Source organism: Cibotium barometz, chromosome 10, assembly GCF_041138505.1.
Source record: "Cibotium barometz isolate CiBa-2024 chromosome 10, ASM4113850v1, whole genome shotgun sequence".
Lineage (NCBI taxonomy): Eukaryota > Viridiplantae > Streptophyta > Polypodiopsida > Cyatheales > Cibotiaceae > Cibotium > Cibotium barometz.
Window position 1 is genome coordinate 42005781 of NC_141055.1, and position 19764 is coordinate 42025544.

Sequence of the window (19764 nt, forward strand, 5' to 3'; positions counted from 1 at the left end):
CCAGTAACAGACCTCCACTGATTGATGGCCAGACCACCACGAAGAGAAACCCAGATAAAGGAGGAAATCTGTGGCTTCCTATAAGAATGCCACAATCTCTGCCAAAATACCCTCTGAATGTCAGTCGAAATGCCGAAGTTCACTAGCAGGTGGCTGACGGCCATTTTAAACCTCACAAGTTAGCCATATGGCTGAGCAGTCACAGCCCAGCACGAGGGTCCTTCCTCTCATATAATTGTTTCATCATCACTTGTCTTCTCTCATGTGCGCTCCTCTATTTGCTACCCAAGTTTCCTCTCACATTTCTCTCTTCCATCTCCACGAGATCCTTGCTATCCAGGCTTCTGTGCCAAAGCACACATTGGGGAGTTTAAATGGTCGAGAGATTGCAGCCTTGCCTTCGTGTCTACAGCCAAAGCACTGGTCAAAAAGATCCCAGTTCTCCAAACATCCAGGCCATGGACAAGAGCAACCCACAAAAAGGGGGGAAAACACCTCACGGCATAGTCATATTGAATACATTCAATGTAAATTACTCAAAAGGACAAGTATTGCCTGCATACACATGCACATGTAATTCCTAAATCAAGTAATCACACGTATTCCTGCAACAGATAGTTCACATGTAATTCCTACATCAAGTAATCCCCATTTCCCTGCAGCAGATAGTTCACACATTAATTAAGGTATTAAAGTCAGAAATTTCTTGACATAAACTGGATTTGCAAGATAACACAATCTGCTTTCAACTTGAGATTTACCTTGGTGCATATCAGAATTATCAATTTGATGAGAAGAAAGTTGCGTAGCTTGATCACCCATTCTCACAAAACCACTTTATCAAAAAATTTGGCTCTAAACATACACAAAAATAAGTTGTAATTTTGTAAGCATAACATCATACAGACAGTAAAGGAGGAATGAGAAAGGTCTTAGTGCAAGAAGACAAACAAAAAAAAAGGGAAGGTAGGAAGGGAAGGGGGAGAGAGAGAGAGAGAGAGAGAGAGAGACAGAGAGAGACAGAGAGAGAAAGAAAGAAAGAAAGAAAGATTTTATTAACGTCTTCCAAAAGACCGAACACGGCCTATGAGACAAATCGGTGTACCTGTATGGGGTATCCTCTGTCATCCCAACAAAATGAAAAAGTACTGAACTAAAAAGCTGAATCTGGGTGTGCAATAAGTACAATGAGTGGGGGAGGGGATGGAGCTCTACTACTAGGAGAATGCAAAGCTATATGCATGGAGTATACAATCATGATATGCAACCTAGCTAGCTCCATCCTGTACCATACTGGGGGTATAAAATGGTATACATCAATGAAGGGGGTGTCCACAGCTCCCTGAAGAACATGCCTTGGTCTGCTCTGAAGTGAGCCAGTCGCTCCACACCCTCTCTGTGAAACTGAGCTCTGATCTCTGTCATCTCTCTCTGGTATAGGCGTGGTGTCCGAAAGCCAGGTGTCCTCCATCTCCTGCGGGCTCTGAGTGTCTCTACTCTCTGGAGAGTAATTCCTTGCCATGTAGGGGCTGGGAGTGGGATGGATCTCTGAAAAAGTGTAGTAATCTGTGTCTGTCGTCCCCCCTCTAGAGCTGTCTGAGACTGTAATGATGTCTCTCTGTGACGCTGTATGTCTAGAATGAATCTCCCCAGTATGCGCTGGTTTGTTGCCAGAGAGAGAGAGAGAGAGAGAGAGAGAGAGAGAGAGAGAGAGAGAGAGAGAGAAAAAAAGAAATATTACGCATCTACTAAAGACCCAATGGGCCTATAAGACCAAAGTAATACAATAATGTCCATGGCATATCTCATCACGGAACGAAAAATAAAATAGAAAAAATCAAAACTATCTCACCAAAGTGATACAAAACTGTCCATGGAAATCTCATCATGGAATACAAGGAACATGAAACATTAGAGGAGCATCAGCCCCCGATAGATAGTATACCACCCTCCAAAATATCAAGCATGGGGCTAATGAGTATGGCCAACAGGTCTCCCTCTAGCCAACAGGTCTCCCTCAGCTACGTCACATGGAAAGGTAGCTTGATTGCAATGGAATGTGTCCGGGATCTAAAGCTGATGAGGGGATCGTGGCCGACGTCCGCGCGGGGGGGGGGGGGGGGGGGGGTCGGGGGGTCGGGGGCGCCAAGCACATTCGAATGCGGAGGCCTGCAATCCGAGGTCAGTCCTCTCCGCCGGCGAGGTGAGTCCACATGTCACGTGCACCCATGCATTGTGGTGCACGGTGACAAACTGGCTCATCAACGGTGCAAGATTCATGTACAGAAGTAGTACCTTTTAGGGTTTATTTGTCGTATGTCATGAGCCCAGTCCGGGACATGTCAGGCACGAGCTACGTAGGTCAGTCTCCCAGCCTTAGAGTGTCAGGTCGGTCCTCTTAACCCACTGTGGAGAATTCAGCAAGCATTCATCATTCAGGAGCATGTAGAGGTCAACCGTAGCAGTAGATTACATTAGGAGCATGTATTTGCATCTCATTTAGAAGGGGCCAGCCCCAAGGCAGCCCATATGGTGGCTAGCCTTGCAAGGGGTAGTCAAGACCCCATGGTGTGTTTATTAGACCAATCGGCAGCCCTTCATGGGCTTGGGGAACTAGTTAGCCAGGCCAGACAAGGTCCCGACCAGCCCCAGCAACCCGACCAGGAATAGCACCAGCCGACTATGCTTATGAGGCAAGAGGCAGTTCAGTCCCAAAATCAAAGTTTAGCATCAGCAGTCAAGCATGTATGCTTAGGCCTGTGCCTGTGCATACTTTCAGCCTACTTGTGCTCTCAGCCAAAGGCATAGAAGCTCAGTCTCTTCAGGAGTTTTCAGCACACCTTCCCTCAGTCCTCGGGCTAGTGTATTACTCTTGAAGATAGCTTCACAGACACCTAAAGCTTATGCACAGTTCTGCCCAGCGTTTGGTCGCTTTGTCCTTGCGTTTGACGGTCAGTCAGTCAATTTGTTCGGTCAATCTTGTGGACACAGTTCAGCTTGTTTACAGTTCTCAAGAAGAAGAAATAAAGCAAATACTCCTGCTTGCAGGAGGGGGCCCTTCAGTGGGTAATTCGGGACCCCATCTGGTGTTGACTCTACTACATGTATTTTCAGTTTCATGTATACTGTTTTAAAGGATTGCTGAATTCACTAAACTCAGGTTTAAAGAAAAGGCCCCGTTGTTTCACAGGGTCCTAGCTCAACGCATGCTACACCACAGCAGCCCAAGGTGGGTCCACGGGATCCACTGTATGGGTGTCCTCCTCCTCTTGGGTTCGGAAGAAGATGGTGATGGTTGGCTAGCGAGGGAGGGGTCAGGATGGCTGGGACTTTAGCTCTCTCAAGAAAGTGTCTCTGTGTCTAGGGAGATCGGGCAGGAAGAGCCCTAGGTAGTGCTAATCCGGAAAGTCAATGATCTTGGAAAGTGGACCAAATCCCTCATTGGTGGCTAGCGAGGGAGGGGTCAGGGTGTTCGGAGCCGAAGCTCTCTCAACAGAGTGTCCCTGTGTCTGCAGAGATCAAGTAGGAAGAGTCCAAGGCAACACTAATCCGGAAAGTCAGTGATCCTGGAAAGTGGGCCAAATCCCTCGTGGAACAGGCAATCAAACCTCGTGCGGATCTCATAGTACACTAGGCAACAACATATGTAATCCTCCTTTGTCTCAAACTTTGTGTGGCATAATCGGTAGATCCTCTCCTTCCTAGGTCTGTAGTAGCCATTTATATGGTAGTGATGATGTAAACATGTCTAGGGATCATGTGGCTGATCAATTCCCAAATGGCAATAACCCCAAAGCTTTGCAAAAAGCTTCGAACTTCTCTCGTAAGAGAGCCTTTGTGAACATATTTGCCACATTGTCATATGTAGAAACATAAGCCAGGCTAATCTCTCCTCTTTTTTTTTTTCCTTTTTTTTTTCCTTTTTTTGGAAAAACGATCCTTCTATTAGTTAATGAGAAAACGCCATAAGGCTACAAAGCTCACCTCACAAGGAGGGATAATAAAACACAGTGAACACCGGAGCTCCACCCCCGTGGCTGGCCGCTCTCTGGGAGGGGCTACCTAGTAGTACATGTTGGAGGTGAGAAGAGCCAAACTGGAGGCCTGTAGTGCCAAGTGACATCCTCGCCCCTCGCGATGAGGAAAGGGCCAGGCTGCCAAGTGCGGAGGAACGCCTTGCGGCGACCTCTCATGCGATCCGAGTCGCCCTGAAGTTTCCCCCAGTGTCCTCTCAAGGTGTGAATGATGTCCACCCAGAGGGCCTATATGACCTCCGCCGGTGGAGTCGCCTGACGGTCTATGGCCTCCCTGCATCGGGCTCTCCATATGTGCCAAGCCGTCATGCTGCTGATCATCTCCCATCTGTGCCCGTCCCCCTCCTGGGAGACTGCCGAAGAGAAGTCTGGCGTCGGAACCACCGCCATCGCCCTGTCAGAGACCTGGATGGTCACACTGCCAGGGACGTCCTCGTATCCTAGGGCCGGGCCGCTGTCCGTGGCCCAAGCCACCGCACCCCACGTCGCCATCATCTCACCTGGCGAGCCTGCAAAAACCATCCTGAGAGCGCGCTGCCAGACCTGCTGTGCCTGTGGGCAATCCCATAAGCAGTGCCGCTGCGACTCCTGTGCATGGCCGCACCGAGGGCAGGACGCTGGGTGTCTGCCAAAAGCTAGCCAAGCCCCCACAGCCAGTCCTCTATGCGCTGTAAGCCAGAGAAAAAGCGTCACCTTCCAGTGCCGGAAGCTGGCCCAAAGGCGCTGCCAGAACTCCCTAAGGAAGGCATGGGAGAGTCCCTGTCGCCCCCAATGCTCGGCCGCCGCTGGGGTGCCCGCTGTCCTGTGCCTCTGGATCCGCCGCCCCAGCCTCACTGTGTACTGAAAAAAGGGGGTGCCTGGGCTGGTAGGGGCCGAGTAGGGATCTCGCCAAAGCCACTCGCCTGGATCCCACTGAAGGCGAATAAGAGGCCTGCTGTCCCAAGCCCATAATCTCCAAGAATAGTCCTCCCCTATCAAGGCCGGGGAGGGGTCTACATGCCACTGTCTCTGATGAAAGCCGACCACCCGCACCCTCTAAAAGATACAACCCTGGAACTCATCCAAAACTAGTCGGGTCCTCTGAAGCTGGCCTCCCTCTCCCACCTCGAAGGTGAGTGGGGCGACTCTCTCTGCTGAGCCACAGACCGCTAGAAGGATCTCATGCCGAGTAAAGACGCCCATCCACTGTGGAGGTGGAGGGTCCTGTACTGGAGTCCGCCACTCCCGGGGGATGGCCGCCTCAATGTCCTGCCTCATCAACTCTCTGCCCCTCATCCCGCTGAGTCTCCTCTCCTGAGCCTCTAGAGGCAGCTGCTGAAAACATATCCAGTCATCTAGGGACTGGGCTCGGCCGGAGCTCAAAGGGCCCCACGACACGTGAGATCGCGATCCAACCATATGACCACTGGGAAGTCGAATCAAGGGGTTCCAGATCAATGGCTGCCTCAGGCGCTCCTCATCGGTGCCCGAGGGAGTCTGGAAGAGTGACGGCCTCAGATGCTCCCAGGCCCTCAGAAGGCTAGCTGCAAAACGCTCCTCGAAGCCAAGGCCCACTCCTCTGGATCGCTGCTCTGTAAAGATCCACCTGATACTGGGGGTCCAGGGGCCGCTAAGAGAAGGAGTGCGGCTGAGAATCCTGGCAACAAGAAACTCCTTCCACGGCTCAGCGCCTGGTAGGAGGCCACGAACCACCAACTTGCCAAGCAAAGCTCGGCTCTGACAAATAGGATCAACTATGCCCAGGCCGCCTCTCTCCCTCGGCTGGGTGATCACAGCCCATGCCACCTTGGCCCTGGCGGGCCGCCCGTCGCCACCGGACCAAAGAAAGTTCCTGATGAGCCTCTGCACCTGGCCAATACACGCCCGCGAGAAGGCCCAGCAAGAAGTGATGTACCACATGGTAGCAAGCAGGACCTGGTTGGCCACAACCACTCGGCGAGCCAGAGATAAACGAGCGGTACTCCAATACAGAAGCTTCTTCCGAATGCTCAGAAGAAGGGGGGCTATTTGCTGCTCCGGAGATATGTCAATGCCCACATAGCATCCCAAATAGCGCACTGTAGTGCCGGGGGGCAGCCACTCAAACCCATCGACTGGCCTCCAAGTCGGGGGGGGGCACCGAACTGACCCACAACCCACACGACTTGTGCCAGTTGATCAAAGCGCCCGAAGCTCTGCAAAACCTGTCCATGGCTGAGGCGAAGCGGCGGAGGTTCTGCTCCCCTCCCTGAAGATAGACAGCAGTGTCATCCACAAACTCCGAGTCTAGGAGCTCCTCCGAGGTGCGGATGGGGAGCTGGAGGCCGCGCAAACCTGTATCCTGTGCCGTCAAGAAAGTGCTCATGGCCTCCGCCACAAAAAGAAAAAGAAAGGGCGCCAAGGGGCACCCCTGCCGCACCGAGCGCGAGAGCTGGAACCCCTCTCCGCGCACGCCCTGTATCAGCACCTGGCTATGGGCCGATGTGTAGAGTGCAGAGACCCCACGGATCCACTGAGGGGGGAAGCCCATCCTCTCCATAGTGCCTTCCAAGAAGGCCCAGTCCACCCGATCATATGCCTTCTCGAAGTCGAGAAGGAGCACTGCCAGATCCTCCTGCCGAAATCTAGCCAAAGCCGTAGCCTCCCAGAAAGAGAAGATGTTATCCAGGATGCTCCTATCCTGGATGAAGCCTGTCTGCGTGGAGTGGATGATGTCCGGAAGGTGAGGCTGAAGCCGCATGCTGATCGCCTTAGCTAGGACCTTGTAGGCCGTGCCTAGCAAGGTGATCGGTCTCCACTGTCTAATCTCCAGTCTGTCTCCTCCCTCTTTGGGGATCAGGTGAATCAACCCCTCTGCCATGCTGTCCGGCATGTCTCCCGACTCCATGATCTCCTGGAATGCCAATCTGAAGCCCCTATGCAAGAGACCCCAGTACCTCTGGAAGAAAGCCACTGAGAGACCATCCTCACCAGGGCATTTGCCCCGAGGAAGTGCCTGAAGAGCCTCCTCCAGTTCCATATCCGAGAAGGGGGAGAGAAGGGAGAGCTGCAAATGGGCCGGCACAACCGGTTTCGTGAAGCTCCAGACTGCCTCCCGAGCCTCTCTCACCCTGTCATCTGCTGGCTCAGCAGAGAGCAGATCTCTGTAGAAATCTGTGGCGATCGCCCGAACCCTGGGGGGATCCACCACCACCTGGCCATCAGCCTGCCGAAGACGCCTGAGACCCTCTCGTCTGAAGCGGGGTCCTGTCGCCTCAAAGAAGTCTCGAGTCACTCTGTCTCCAACCTGTGTCCAAAAAGAAGCCCAAGCATGGAATCGGAACTCCACCCTCCTCTCCTCGATGGATCTGATCTCTGTGCGAGCTGACTCCATCTGCTCTGAAATCCAAGGGCTCGTAGGCTCCCTCTCCTGAAGTCTCTGAAGGGAAGCTAGACTCCTCCGCAGGCTCCTCTCCTGCTCTCTCAAAGCCTCCAGACGGTCCAGGGCAGCCTGTCTGAGCATCCTGCTGATCCCCTGCAACCCCCTGTCAAGATCGCTGGCTGCCGATCCTCTCCTGAACTGAAGCTCCTGCCAGACCTGCTCAACTCTGGTCGCAATCTCGGGCTCCTCTATGAGACAATCTTGAATCCGGACGCTCTGGCCTCGCTCTCCTCTCGTGGGGTCATCGATCTGGAGAAGCACTGGAAAGTGGTCTGAAAACGAGGAGCCTGCAAGTATACCCACAGTGCCACCTCTATCGCAAGCCCACTCATCAATGTAAAACCTGTCGATGCGGGAGAGGTTAACTCCTGTGGCCCGTCTATCCGAGCGCGAGAAAGATAGACTCCCCTGCAACCTGCCAAACTCCGAGAGAGTCCACGGATCCTGGCCTCTCACCTGCAGCACTAGTTCCTCCCAGGCAGCGAGCTCCGGCCCATGAATGGTCTCCTGGCTGCCCCCCATCCTGTCCTCTGCATCCTCCAGCATGTTGCAATCCCCCCCTAGGCACCAATGGTCTGCCATGGGGAGGTACTGCCTAATGGTGCTCCAGAACTCAGCTCTCCCGGTCGCCCCATTAGGGGCGTAGAAGTTGAGGAAGCCAATGCGGTCTTCCCCAACCCGAAGGATGATCCACTGCGCTCGACCCTGGACCAGAGTGCCAGAATCCACAACCTCGGATAGAAGCTGCTCGCTGACTGAGATGCATACTCCACCCGGGTTCCCCTGGGAGCCATATGCCGGTGACCAAAAAGTGTGACTCCTGCCTGGCAAGATCTTCCCGCAGGTGCGGGTACGCCCGGCAGAAAGGTGGTGCTCCTGGATGAAGAGGATATCTATGGGTCCTCCAACGAGAGCCCTCTGGATCTCCTGGCGAAGTCTGCCCCTACCAATGTAGCAGCGAGGTCCACCAAGACCCTGGATGTTCCATGAGAGGATCCTCATGGATGAGCTATGGCAAGTGAAGCAGCCGCCACTGGCTCACCCCTCTCAGCCGGCCCGGATGAGCTGCCCTCCACTCTGTGAGTCTTGGGCGCCGGCTTGGAGGGAGAATAGTCACTGTCAGTCCGGGTGCGGAGTCTCTCCAAAAAAAGGGTGTCCAGCCCCACTCCGCCTTCGCCCTGTCCAAGGCATAGGCGTGAGACCAATCCTCTGCATATATGTATCTAAAGGTAGGCTACACCCTCGGGGCGGCGTGGAGGAGAATCAGTAGCACCGCCTCAACGGAGGTGTGGACCGGATCCGCCCGCCAATCTCCTATGCCAAACAAGCTCATGCGGGCTGAGTGTCATCGGGTCTGCAATAGGTCCATGAGCCCCAGGTTACTGAAGTGGTGAGAAAACTCCAGTATCTGATCACGCAGAACTTCCTCTACAGAGTTGCAATCCCATGCTGTGTCTGGGGCAACACTGAGAGGAACGGAGAAGGCTACCATGCTGCTCACCACTGAAGGAGAACGAGAGGGATGGCACACCACGCAAACTCGCAAGGGCGCGACCAGTGTCTCAAACGGGCCAGCATCCAGCTGGAGACACCTGAAAAAACCATAATCCACTGGGAGCCCCATCACTCGCGGGGGCCCCCCAGGGGAGGCTGGAGAGAACTGGCGGGCGAAGCTATGATCGCCATCTCCACCGGCCCGGAGAGGCGGTGGAACAGCCGCTGAACAGAACTCTGGCCTACCCAGCTGCGTTGCCCCGGGGCAGTGGGTGGTCTGGTGGAGTATCTTGGAGAGGCCGAGGGAGGGATGGTGGCTCGCGGAGAGGAGGGGGGAGAGCGAGGAGAGGATGGAGAGGCATCTGCCAGAGGAGAGGAGTCAGGGGGGGCCACCGGGGGAGGCGGGAGGGGCGGGGCTGGGGGGGGGAGAGGGGGGGGAGGAAGGAGTGCTCTCCGAGTGAAGGGAAGAGGGGCCGGGGGTTGCAGAGTGCGGCCTGGGATCCTCAGGAATCTGCTCCATGGAAGGGGCGGGGCCCCCCGCGGGGGGAGGCGGGAGCGGGGTCTCCACGTGGGGGGCTCCACCGGCGGCCTCAACGGGCACTGAGACTGAATCCTCGTCCATCGGGGTGGGACTTGCTGGCCGCCTATCCCTGACTGGAGCATAAGTGCGGGTAGGTGCATGGACGCCAGTCGGGGTCGCCTGTCCGCCAGCCTGTGCTGCCTGCTGGCGTCTGCGACGGTCCCTGCGGGCCGGGCGTTTCCGCCGGCGAACCTCCTGCCATCCGCCAGCCTCCTGGGACTGTGCGGCATCCTCCGCCGGAGCCTGCTCGTCAGATGATGGCGCTTGCTGAGACAAGCCAGGGATGTCCGGTCTCTGAGGTGGATGGCCACCCCTCGGGCCTCCTGAAGGGGGTCCAGAGGCGGCAGAGCGTGAAGGCTGAACCCCCTTGCGGGGACAAGCACGTGCGAGGTGGCCCATCTCCCGACAGTTGTAGCACTAGCCGGGGAGGCCCGAATACTCCACGCGCTGTATCAAATGTCCTCCAGAAAGACAAGGGAGGAGGATCGTCTTCGGGAGGGACTCCGGTGAAGGAACCACAACACGAATGGCCGGAAGTCCTGCTGCCCGAGCTATCACTGAGGCCGCTGTCTGAGGCGTCTCCACCACCTGCCCGAACGCCTTGCCAATGGATGACAAGAGGGGCAAGTACTCCCTGCGGAGTCCAGGAAAGCAGATAGTGATGGGGAAACCTGTCGCGCCTGCTAGCGGGTCAGAAGCGGGGTCGAAACCGTGAGTCCATCGTGCCAGGAACGCCCGGGATGAGCGGAGGGCAATGGAGCTCCGAGCCAGCACCGTCTGAGCTGCCTAGGGGGACTCGAAATCCACCTGGTAGTAGCCACGTCCTAAAAAATCGACGCTGACGATCTTGGCAGGCACGCCAACGAGGCTGCCTTGCAGAAGGTCGCGAAGCTCTCTCCGCATCGGACGGCTACCCACTATCTTGCAGACCAAGGAGGAGGCCTCAAGAGCGGATACTGTAGAAACAAACAACTGCTGATCTGCAGCTGTGAACTCCAGACGGAGACCGAAATCGGCAGGGGTAGTCAGAGCGGCTTCCATGGAGTCCTCCAGAGGGAAAAAGCCAGAGACCGGGGTCACCAACGAGAGGGACACAGCCCTGCGAGGAAACGGAGAGGCGGACGGTGAGAGGATAGCGGGGGCGGAGCGGGGGGAGGGGGGAGGGGGGGGAGCTGGGGCGGGGGGGGGGGGGAGCTGGCGGTGGGAGGAGGGGCGAAACGAAGACGGAGGGGGAGGAGAGGGAAAAGGCGGAGGGAAGAGCCTCGGAGCGGAGGAGAAGGCCGGGGGGGGGGGGGGGGGAAATGGCGGGGGAGAGAAGGCGGGGGAGGAACTGGCGGGGAAGAGAATGGCGGGGGAGGAAAAGGCGGGGGAGAGAAGGCAGGGGAGAGATGGCTGGGGGGGGGAGGAAGCGAGGAAGGAGGCGGGGGGGAGAAGGAGGGGGGGGGGAGGAAGCGTGGACGGCGGCGGGAGGGAGAGGCGGGGGGCAGGGAGGGCGCGCGACGGCGAGGGGCAGCAAGGGGAGGGTAGGCGCAGGAGCAGATCGGCTAATCTCTCCTCTTGCAATGAGCCTCTCCCTAACATAATGATAATGCAACTCGCAACGGCCAAGACATGCCACAGTCAAGCTACGTATCACCAGCACAGAGATTGGACACTACATATGGGAGATCATTGCTAGCATCACAGCCTGGCACATTTGGAAGGCTAGATGTGTTAGCACATTCATCCCCAGCTTCTGGCCATTTCTGGTGTCCTTTTGGTCCCTTTTGCATTGCCCTTGATTGTGGGCTGGCCACCCCTATTTTACATATTTTTCTGGGATTTTCCCGAGCCAATATGGTATTTTCCCAGTCGGCCAACTTATTCAGCTCCAGTCGGCCAGCTCTCCTCACTTGTGTCTCTTGCTTGGGACTGTTTTGCTTCAGTATATTCAACATAGTTGCTCCATATTTCTCTCTCTTGCACTCTCTATTCAGCACACTCTAGTGCTCCTTTGCTTCCGCTCTGTGCACTCTTTCATGGTATCATCGCTCTCGGTTTAGCGATTCCATCTGCTGCCCCATATTTAGCCCTATTTACAGCCCTTTATCCTCTGCGTTTTTCACAGATTTGCAGCCTTCTTCTTGCTGTGTTTTCTGGACAGCTTATGCTGGTTGGATCTCCTTCAGCTTGGCTTCATCGCTTGCAGGCAGAAGGTAACTTTTCATCAGCGTTTCTTTCCTACTTGGAGTTTGGATCTAGGCGGCCAGTTTTTTCAAAACAGCAGCCCCTCTTTGGCTGCGTTTTCCTCTCTGGTGGACATTCCCTTTTGCAGAGGGGGTTTGTGCTGTTTCGGGCTTTGGTGGCACCCTTGGTTCCTGTGGAGGACACTTCTTCTTCTGAGATTTTGCGTTTTTTTTCTTGAGGAGAGCCCAATCTTGTCCTTGTTGATGCCTTTCCCTCTTGCACCCTCTTACAGCATATTCCCAGGCCCTGTGTGGCTGCCTTTTCTCTCTATATCAAATCCGCATTTTTTGCTTCCCTCTTCTGGTGGCCTCAAGGTTGGAGGTACAGTCGACAGAAGCTTCTGCGTTTTTTTGCTACAAGAGGACTTTCAAGTGCTGTCCAACCTCTTAGGGCTGCATTTTGGTGGGAGGAAGGGACCTCCATCAGCGTTTTCTGATTTGGACAGTTTTTTCTCTTATGAGTTTGGGCCTATTGGTTGGATCAATGATGACAGCTTCAGATTTGGCTCCCGTACCGCTTTCTTGTTATTTCCTTGATGAGGCAGACAAGTTGGATGGTGGTAACTTTCAGTCATGGAAGTTGCAGGTTACTTCTATTCTCAGGGAGCATGGTTTGATGGAGTTTCTCTCGTACAAGAATCGGTGCTTGCCGGACCTTGCCTCTGCAGAGGATGTGTGTCGGTAGAGGAAGACTGACGGACAAATCTATGGCTTTCTCCTCCTGAATTGTCAGGATTTGGTTCTTCGACACTTCATCTATTCTCCTGATGATGCTTCTACTTTCTATGTGTGGCAGTTGCTTTGTGACCTGTATGGTGATGCCAGTGATCGACAGATGGTTTCTACTTCTGGGTGCTATGCAAAAGAGTAAACTTTCACAACAAAGGATGAGGGTGCTCACCACCGGAATTTTCGAAGTATATATGATCTCCAACCAAAGAGAGAAGTTGGATTTGCTAGAACACTGTCCCACAAACTCACAAAATTCTGCACTCGTAGCTCAGGCTAAAGTCTTCAAGATTTCTCGAAAAGCAAGCAACTTTTTGCCATGAAGTTCTCCAGAATCGCCCAGAGGCACCGTCTATGCACGGTTTACCATGAAAACATCTCTAGCACCCAAAATCAAACATAAAACCCTTATCTGAAGACTCTCACTGTCCAGCCCTGAATCTCTGTTTTCAGACAGTAAACACTTCATAGGAGAGCTTGTGCCTGTATGATGTAAGTCACAGAAGCCCTGCTTATGCACATGACAGAGAGAGAGTACTATAGGGCCTACTATGGGGCTGTCCAGAACAGAAAACAGCAAACCACCACACTGTCAGCGCAAAAGAGAAGGAGAGCTTGAAAAACGCACGCCCATGCCAGTTATATGCACACATGCAAGTCGGCCAACTGAAAATAACTCCCTCTGCCTTCTTTTCAAAGTCGACCAAAACACCTACCAAGCCCTTTATAGCAACTCGTGGAGCTAATTCTAGCTTCTGCCCCAATCTTGTGTTTTCTCTATAGTTCATTAAAATAGTCCACCTCTGGTGTGTATTCACTTATAAATTATTAGTTGTTGACCACCCAACTTCAATGAGTGTGCACACATACACTTATAAACCATATAATTGAATAAATTCCCATACAACTTATGTTTTGTGGCCATCTTTCAGGCATATCCATGCCAATTAAACCTCTATAAAGACTCTCCACATCAAATCTCGACCTCCACAAGTGGCCTCTTCCATGTGAAATGTAAATATGAACCTGTACTTGTGCACACCATACCATGTATGTATGTAAAATGTAAATATGAGCCTGCACACCTGCACCTTGCACCTGTGCACACCATACCTTGTTTGTGTGAAATCATAATTCATAGAGTTCCAGATTGCCTGGCAACCCATCATACCTTGGAAGAATTCCCCGTTCACATTTGTAAAAATAAGTCCGGGCTCACCGGACACTGTACAAATCATAAGGGAGGACTGCATGGTGACATTAGGATTCCCCCTCATTGAGCCACTCAACTAGTATGGCTCCCTCAAGTTTACAAATAGCTCCTTTCAAGCTAGAGGACATATCACTCTTTTCCACGTCATGAAAATGTTATTAAAAGATTTCAATTATGTTCCTATTCGGGTGGTTATACTCAAGAACTGGTGTTCGTTCAAATCCCAATCATCACTCTTATTTGTTGGATACGCTTTGAAAAAGCAATCATCTTGAGATAAAAGAATTTAGGGCTGAATCAATTTCAAAAATCATCTTCAGATAAAAGAATTTAGGATTGAATCAATTTTGATACCAAGTAAAAGTGAAATCGTCCACATGACCTCACCACGATGGAATCTCCCATTGGCTAAAAACTAAAACAAACTCTCACTGAGCTCTTTGTGTGACACGAACAAGGAACTAAGATTTAGGGGCCAATTTCGCAGCCCTACAAGCTCCCAGAAGTGCCCAAGACATAGCCCAATGGTTGGGACACCTTTTGAGCATAATTTGGACACAAAATATGACTTTTTGGACAATGTTTTGTGAAAAAAATAGGCAAACCGACTTGATTACGAATTCATATCTTTTCCCTATAATTAGGATCATTAGGCATTCTCATTCAAAGATCAAGAGGATCCATTTGTCAGAGTCTGCAAAGCAACAAGGACACAGTGGTGGATCAGCAGGAGCTTCTCTTGTCCGATTGCAAGTAGAGGGCTGCACGGATCTTTGGTATGCATCATGAAGCTGTGAATCAGCAAGATCATTTGCACAAGGCTATTAATCAACAAGATCATTGTATATATAGCATGTTTTGGCAATATAAAGTAGATTAGGTCTATCTCTCCTTCTCTTATGTGTCTTTGCTAAACATAGGATTAGCATTAATCTTCTTTGCTTAGCATTAATCATGAACACACTTCTGCAATGCATGTTACACTGTAGAGAGAGAATGTAGAGACAACACCAGATTGGGTCCCAATCTACCCACTTAAGGGTCCCCTCCCGCAAGCAAGAGTATTTGCTTTTTTGCTTTGAAGAACTTTACAATGCAAAAAACTTCCTGAAGACAGTTGATTGAGGATTGCCAAACGCAAGGAGGATGTAGACCAAACATCAACTGAACCATCAAATGGGTGGAAGATAACTGTGAAGCCACTTTCAAAAGCCTTATGCACACCCAGATCTGCTGAGGGAGATGCAAGAATGAAGGCTGAATGCTGAAGAAGACTTCAAGATGCCTTGGACTAAAGCACAAGGAAGTGTGTGGCCGTAGATATGCTTGCACAAGCCAAAAGACTTAGGCACACATAGCTCTGCTATTGTATGACTGTTGAATCATATGGGAATGAGATGATTTATGCTTGGGATTGATGGGTTCTTATAAATGCATACCCAATTGTTGGTCGGTTATTAGAAACGGATGTCGGTCTGTTTTAAATGCTCACGATTGCAAAAAATCAGCATTTACTGATGTCCTTTCCCACACGTGTGAGGCAGCTGTTCTGCTGCTAGCCGACAGGAGCATATGCTGGTCGACAAGTGTCTATGCTCTTTAATAGAGCTACCAACTAGGTACAAGCCACTTGTATGCCCCTTTTTGGTGGCCCATATGCAAGGCTCCTATGGTTGCCATAGGGCTGGCCTAGAGCCTTGAATCCCTAGGGCTTCTACATGCTTGCTATGGAATGCCTATGCTAAGATGACCTACATGAACTGATTGTACTCCGAGTGGGTTAAGGGCTAGACTTTGACACCTAAGGCTTGGAAAGGTATATCTTTATGCTGTATTAGCGGACATGCAAATTTTACATTGTGAATTGGGCATGTTCCTGGATTCATCTAGGTATGTATATATATATATATTGGAAAGACCTACGCAGCTCGTGCCCGACATGTCCCTATACTAGGGCTCACAATGGGGTCACAGCATCCGACAAATAATCCTAAAAAAGGCATTAACTCTGGAAAAATATGACACTGGTGATCAGCCAGCTCTGGACTTTTCACATGGCAACACTAGCTGGCACTTGCGCGCCTAAGGTTGCTTTCTAGCTCTCCATGGCTACCCAAACACCTCCTAATCTAGCCCATTTCTACTCCATGTTGATTTCAAATGTTGAAGTAAACAAGTTCATCTCTTGTGGGGCATGGCCTGCAACACATGTGAGTGTTCACTCAGCGGTCTTTCATATCCATGGATTGAAAGAAAAACTTGTGGAAAGAGAAAATTTCTTTTCCACCAATGAGCTTGAGGTGGATTTTCTTATGGCTGGAAACATTGCTATAATTCGTCTTTATCAAAGCGAGTCAACTCTTCAAGACCCACCATCAACTCCAAAGGTCAAAGTTGAAATGGTGAAAACCCTCAATGCTATATATAGATAAGAAAGAAAACCTCGCAATGTGACTTGCAAGGACGAAATGGATGAAACTGAGAAGTGCATGGTTGCCTAACATGAAGATGATGGTGTAAGAGTGATGGATTGATTTGAAGCCAAAAGGTCCAAGCAAGGAGCTATTCAAAGACCTTCTTACAAGCATTACTTGTGCATGATGGTGTAAGAGTGATGGATTGATTTGAAGACAAAGGGTCCAAGCAAGGAGCTATTCAAAGACCTTACAAGCATTACTTGTGCATTCATTACACAACACAAAGGTGGATATGGTGGTCAAGGATGATGGCCATGTCTTGCGTGCACCTCAAACCATCATGGTCAGGTGACCATCAGAACAAAGGCAACCGGGCCGGCCTCCCATTGTCCATTTCCTATCCTTCACCACACACCAGGATGTAAACTCGCATCGATGGCCATCAAAAGTGTTGGATTACAACAGATTTGCAGCCAGCAAGTATGTCGCATGCATGCATATGCCATGATCAAGGGAGGGTTTTTTTTCTGTTTTTTAAGAAATCAAAGAACACGATTGGTTCACCTCTTCATCGGAAAAACATCGCGATACCGTGCATTTCGAGACTGTCATGTTTTTCGAACGTGCTCATCGTCGATTTTCAGTTTGTAATATCATCATCCTCTTTCGAAAGTGCCATGTTTGCATGCCGTTGCCTAAATATAACATCCTCATTCACTCACATTATAATAGCTTTCATTCACTCACATTAAGCTTGTTTCAATTTTTATGAGTCGCCTTCTTGTGAGCATGCCTTCATTTTTTTCAAAGAGCATGTGTTGTTGTCAATGCACTTTGCTAAGTGTTCTTGGGCCAAGTTTCCACTAAAGGCATGGTTGGTAACTCGTTGTTAGCTAGTACTAGGCAAATCTTACGTGTTAAGCTTACAACCGCACAAATGGTGGATGATTTTGTATCTTTATGCTTTATTCCTCTCCCAAACTCCAAACTGGTTTTTCTTTCTAGCAACTAGTTGAAGCATGGAAACTGGATAATTGGGTTGTTCATGTCACCCCTAAAAAATCCTTCACACACCATTCTAAAGGCAAAGTGCCCTCCCAATGGCCATTATTCTACTCTTAACGAGATACTATTTTTTTTGGGGAACAAGCCCTTCCCTTCTATTTATGTTGTGTGTCAAATGTTTACGTTGTTTGTCCGTGTTAGGGCAAAAAACACATGAGGGTGCATTAGAGTTGCATCCTTCCTCTCAAAAAATCAAACCCAAGAATGGGCACATCCCTACTAGCTTGTATATCATGCATGTTTCATGTATTGATGTGTCGTGTTTTCGTTGCACATGGCATATTTCTAAGTCATGTATATGCCATAATCTATGCAAAGGAAAATTATTATCATGAGTGAGGGTGAGATTTTATGGGATTTCTTTTAAAGAAATATTGAGGGGGTTTTTGTAAAGAACAACTTGTACCTATGGGGTTTTGTAAAGAACAACTTGTACCTATGGGAAAATGGTGAAAAAAGTAAACTTAACAGTTGCACCATAAGTTATAAGTTCTGAATTGTTATAATCCTTAAGATGAGGTGCACACGGAAGCCTATTTCTTTTATGTGTGCTAGAAGTAGCCTAATATAAACGATTACGCTCCATTTTTATGGAACATTTAACTAAATACTCTATGTCCTTTGGGCAAGGCAACAAAATTATTCTTGTACTTAAGCAAAGCTGGTATCATATCAAGTGGGATGCCACAAAAATACAAGTGCAATAACCCTTGTGCCATCAAAATCTCGTTCGTTATGCAAGCCATTTGTTCCCACCATACAAGAAATCTCACACCACCACTTGATACGTATTAGGGATGTTATTCAATGCACAAAAATATTGGTGATAACTTTTTGTGTACTTAGATAACCAAGCCTTACCTTACCGACTCGCCTCACATGATATTGCTATAAAAGTTTAACTTGGATTCAACAAGCTTAGGAGCCTTGAAAACTTGTGCCATAGCTCCATTGTAAATCTCCATTTTAAAAATATCCTCTACTATAGTATTTAAAACATACAACTAGTTGAATCTTAATAATTGATCACATGAGATTAGGGTTTTTGAAATGACCTCTACTATAGTATTTAAAACATACAACTAGTTGAATCTTAATAATTGATCACATGAGATTAGGGTTTTTGAAAATGAATTAAAGATAGCACCTTCACACAAAGATGGAGAAGAGCTTCTCTTGTTCTTGTTATTCAATCCACACATTTCAATATTGTCATATATTCTCACTTATGCAATAAACATGGCATTAAATTGTTAAATGACTAAAGGGATCGAATTTAATGCACAAACAATGGCTCATTTAAAGATAGGAAATGCATGTTCAAAGATAGTGGCCATCTTTTGGTTAGTTACAAAATGCCTAACTATGTGAAGTGACATCCCCTCATGTTTCGAAGTTGTTTCCCATGTCTAGTATTAACTCCTCATTACATGTGATCATGTGTCTCATGATATCTAGTCATGTAAGCTAGCCCTCCAAGTCATGACATTATTCATGCATGCAAAAGGTCAACCACATACAAAAAAGGATGATGACCAATTTCATTAAAAACCCTAATATATAAAGTGCATCAACATGGCACTACATGAAGTCTATCTCGTGGAAAAATTAGTCTATCTTGGGATTCCATACTCTATGTGGCTTCTTTTATCCCATACTTTATGTGCCTACTTCAACCCATATAAAGCCTTCCTAATTAGTCTATCTTGGGATTCCATACTCTATGTGCCTGCTTTAACCCATACTTTATGTGCCTACTTCAACCCATATAAAGCCTTCCTAATCTTGCTCATCTTTTAAGGATGTCTTGTTGTATATATCCCTCTAGTTTCTCCATGTAAACCTCTTCCTTAAGGTCCCCATTCAAGACTTCATCTTAACATCCGGGTGATACAATGACAAGACGTTATATGTAGCTAATGCAAACACTATCCTAACTATGCTCATCTTTGCAACATGAATGAATGTCTCATCATAGCCTATGTAATATTTCTAAGTGTCATGTTTCTTCACTAGTTTGGTTATATACCTACTAATGCTCCTATGTACGTAGTGGTGCTAACCTTATACACCCACTTTGGCATGCTTACCTTATACACCCACTTGCTCCTCCCAATGGCACACTTACCTTATACACCCACTTGCACCCAATGGCATGATTACTCTCTTGCAAATCAACTAGAGTCCATGTTTACCTCTTCTCAAGAGCATCCATTTCTTAATTCATAGATGTGTCATGCTTGACCACTTGCAAATCAACTAGAGTCCATGTTTACGTCTTTTTAATTGCATCCATTTCTTAATCCATGGATGTATCCCATTTTGGGGTACCCAAGCCTCTTGAAAACACTTTGCTTTTTGCTTTTCTTAATGTTTTGACCATGTATGCATGGTCTTCAACCACATGCTCATCATATATAAGCTTTTCCATATAACCTTTTTTGACCGTAGAGGTTTAACCATAAGTTGGCCGCCTTGTATCTATAGAATTATAACCACTTTCACTTAATCATATAGACCATCTTTGACAAGACTTGAACCTTGCTTCATGTTAGCAATACAACGAATATGGCCTCTTACAACGTTTTGAACATGACTACAGTTAGC

The 19764-nt window shown here is 49.3% G+C and overlaps 1 protein-coding gene across 4 annotated transcripts in view; it reads right to left on the reverse strand.

Annotated features, from left to right (window-relative positions):
• LOC147634918 (flagellar WD repeat-containing protein Pf20-like) overlaps window positions 1-16810 on the reverse strand; it is a 148335-nt gene extending 131525 nt beyond the window's left edge. For 3 of the 4 annotated variants that reach the window (XR_015266820.1, XM_086804179.1, XM_086804180.1), the window contains exons 1-2: window positions 16657-16810; window positions 762-855 (exon numbers count right to left, since the gene is read on the reverse strand). Coding sequence is in view for 2 of the 4 variants with exons in the window: in XM_086804179.1 (XP_086660305.1) it covers window positions 762-822 (61 nt within the window). In the remaining 2 variants the exon portion in view is untranslated. The remainder of the gene's footprint in view (window positions 1-761; window positions 856-16656) is intronic. The other variant, XM_086804181.1, reaches the window with a different exon arrangement.
• Window positions 16811-19764: the final 2954 nt, after the last annotated feature.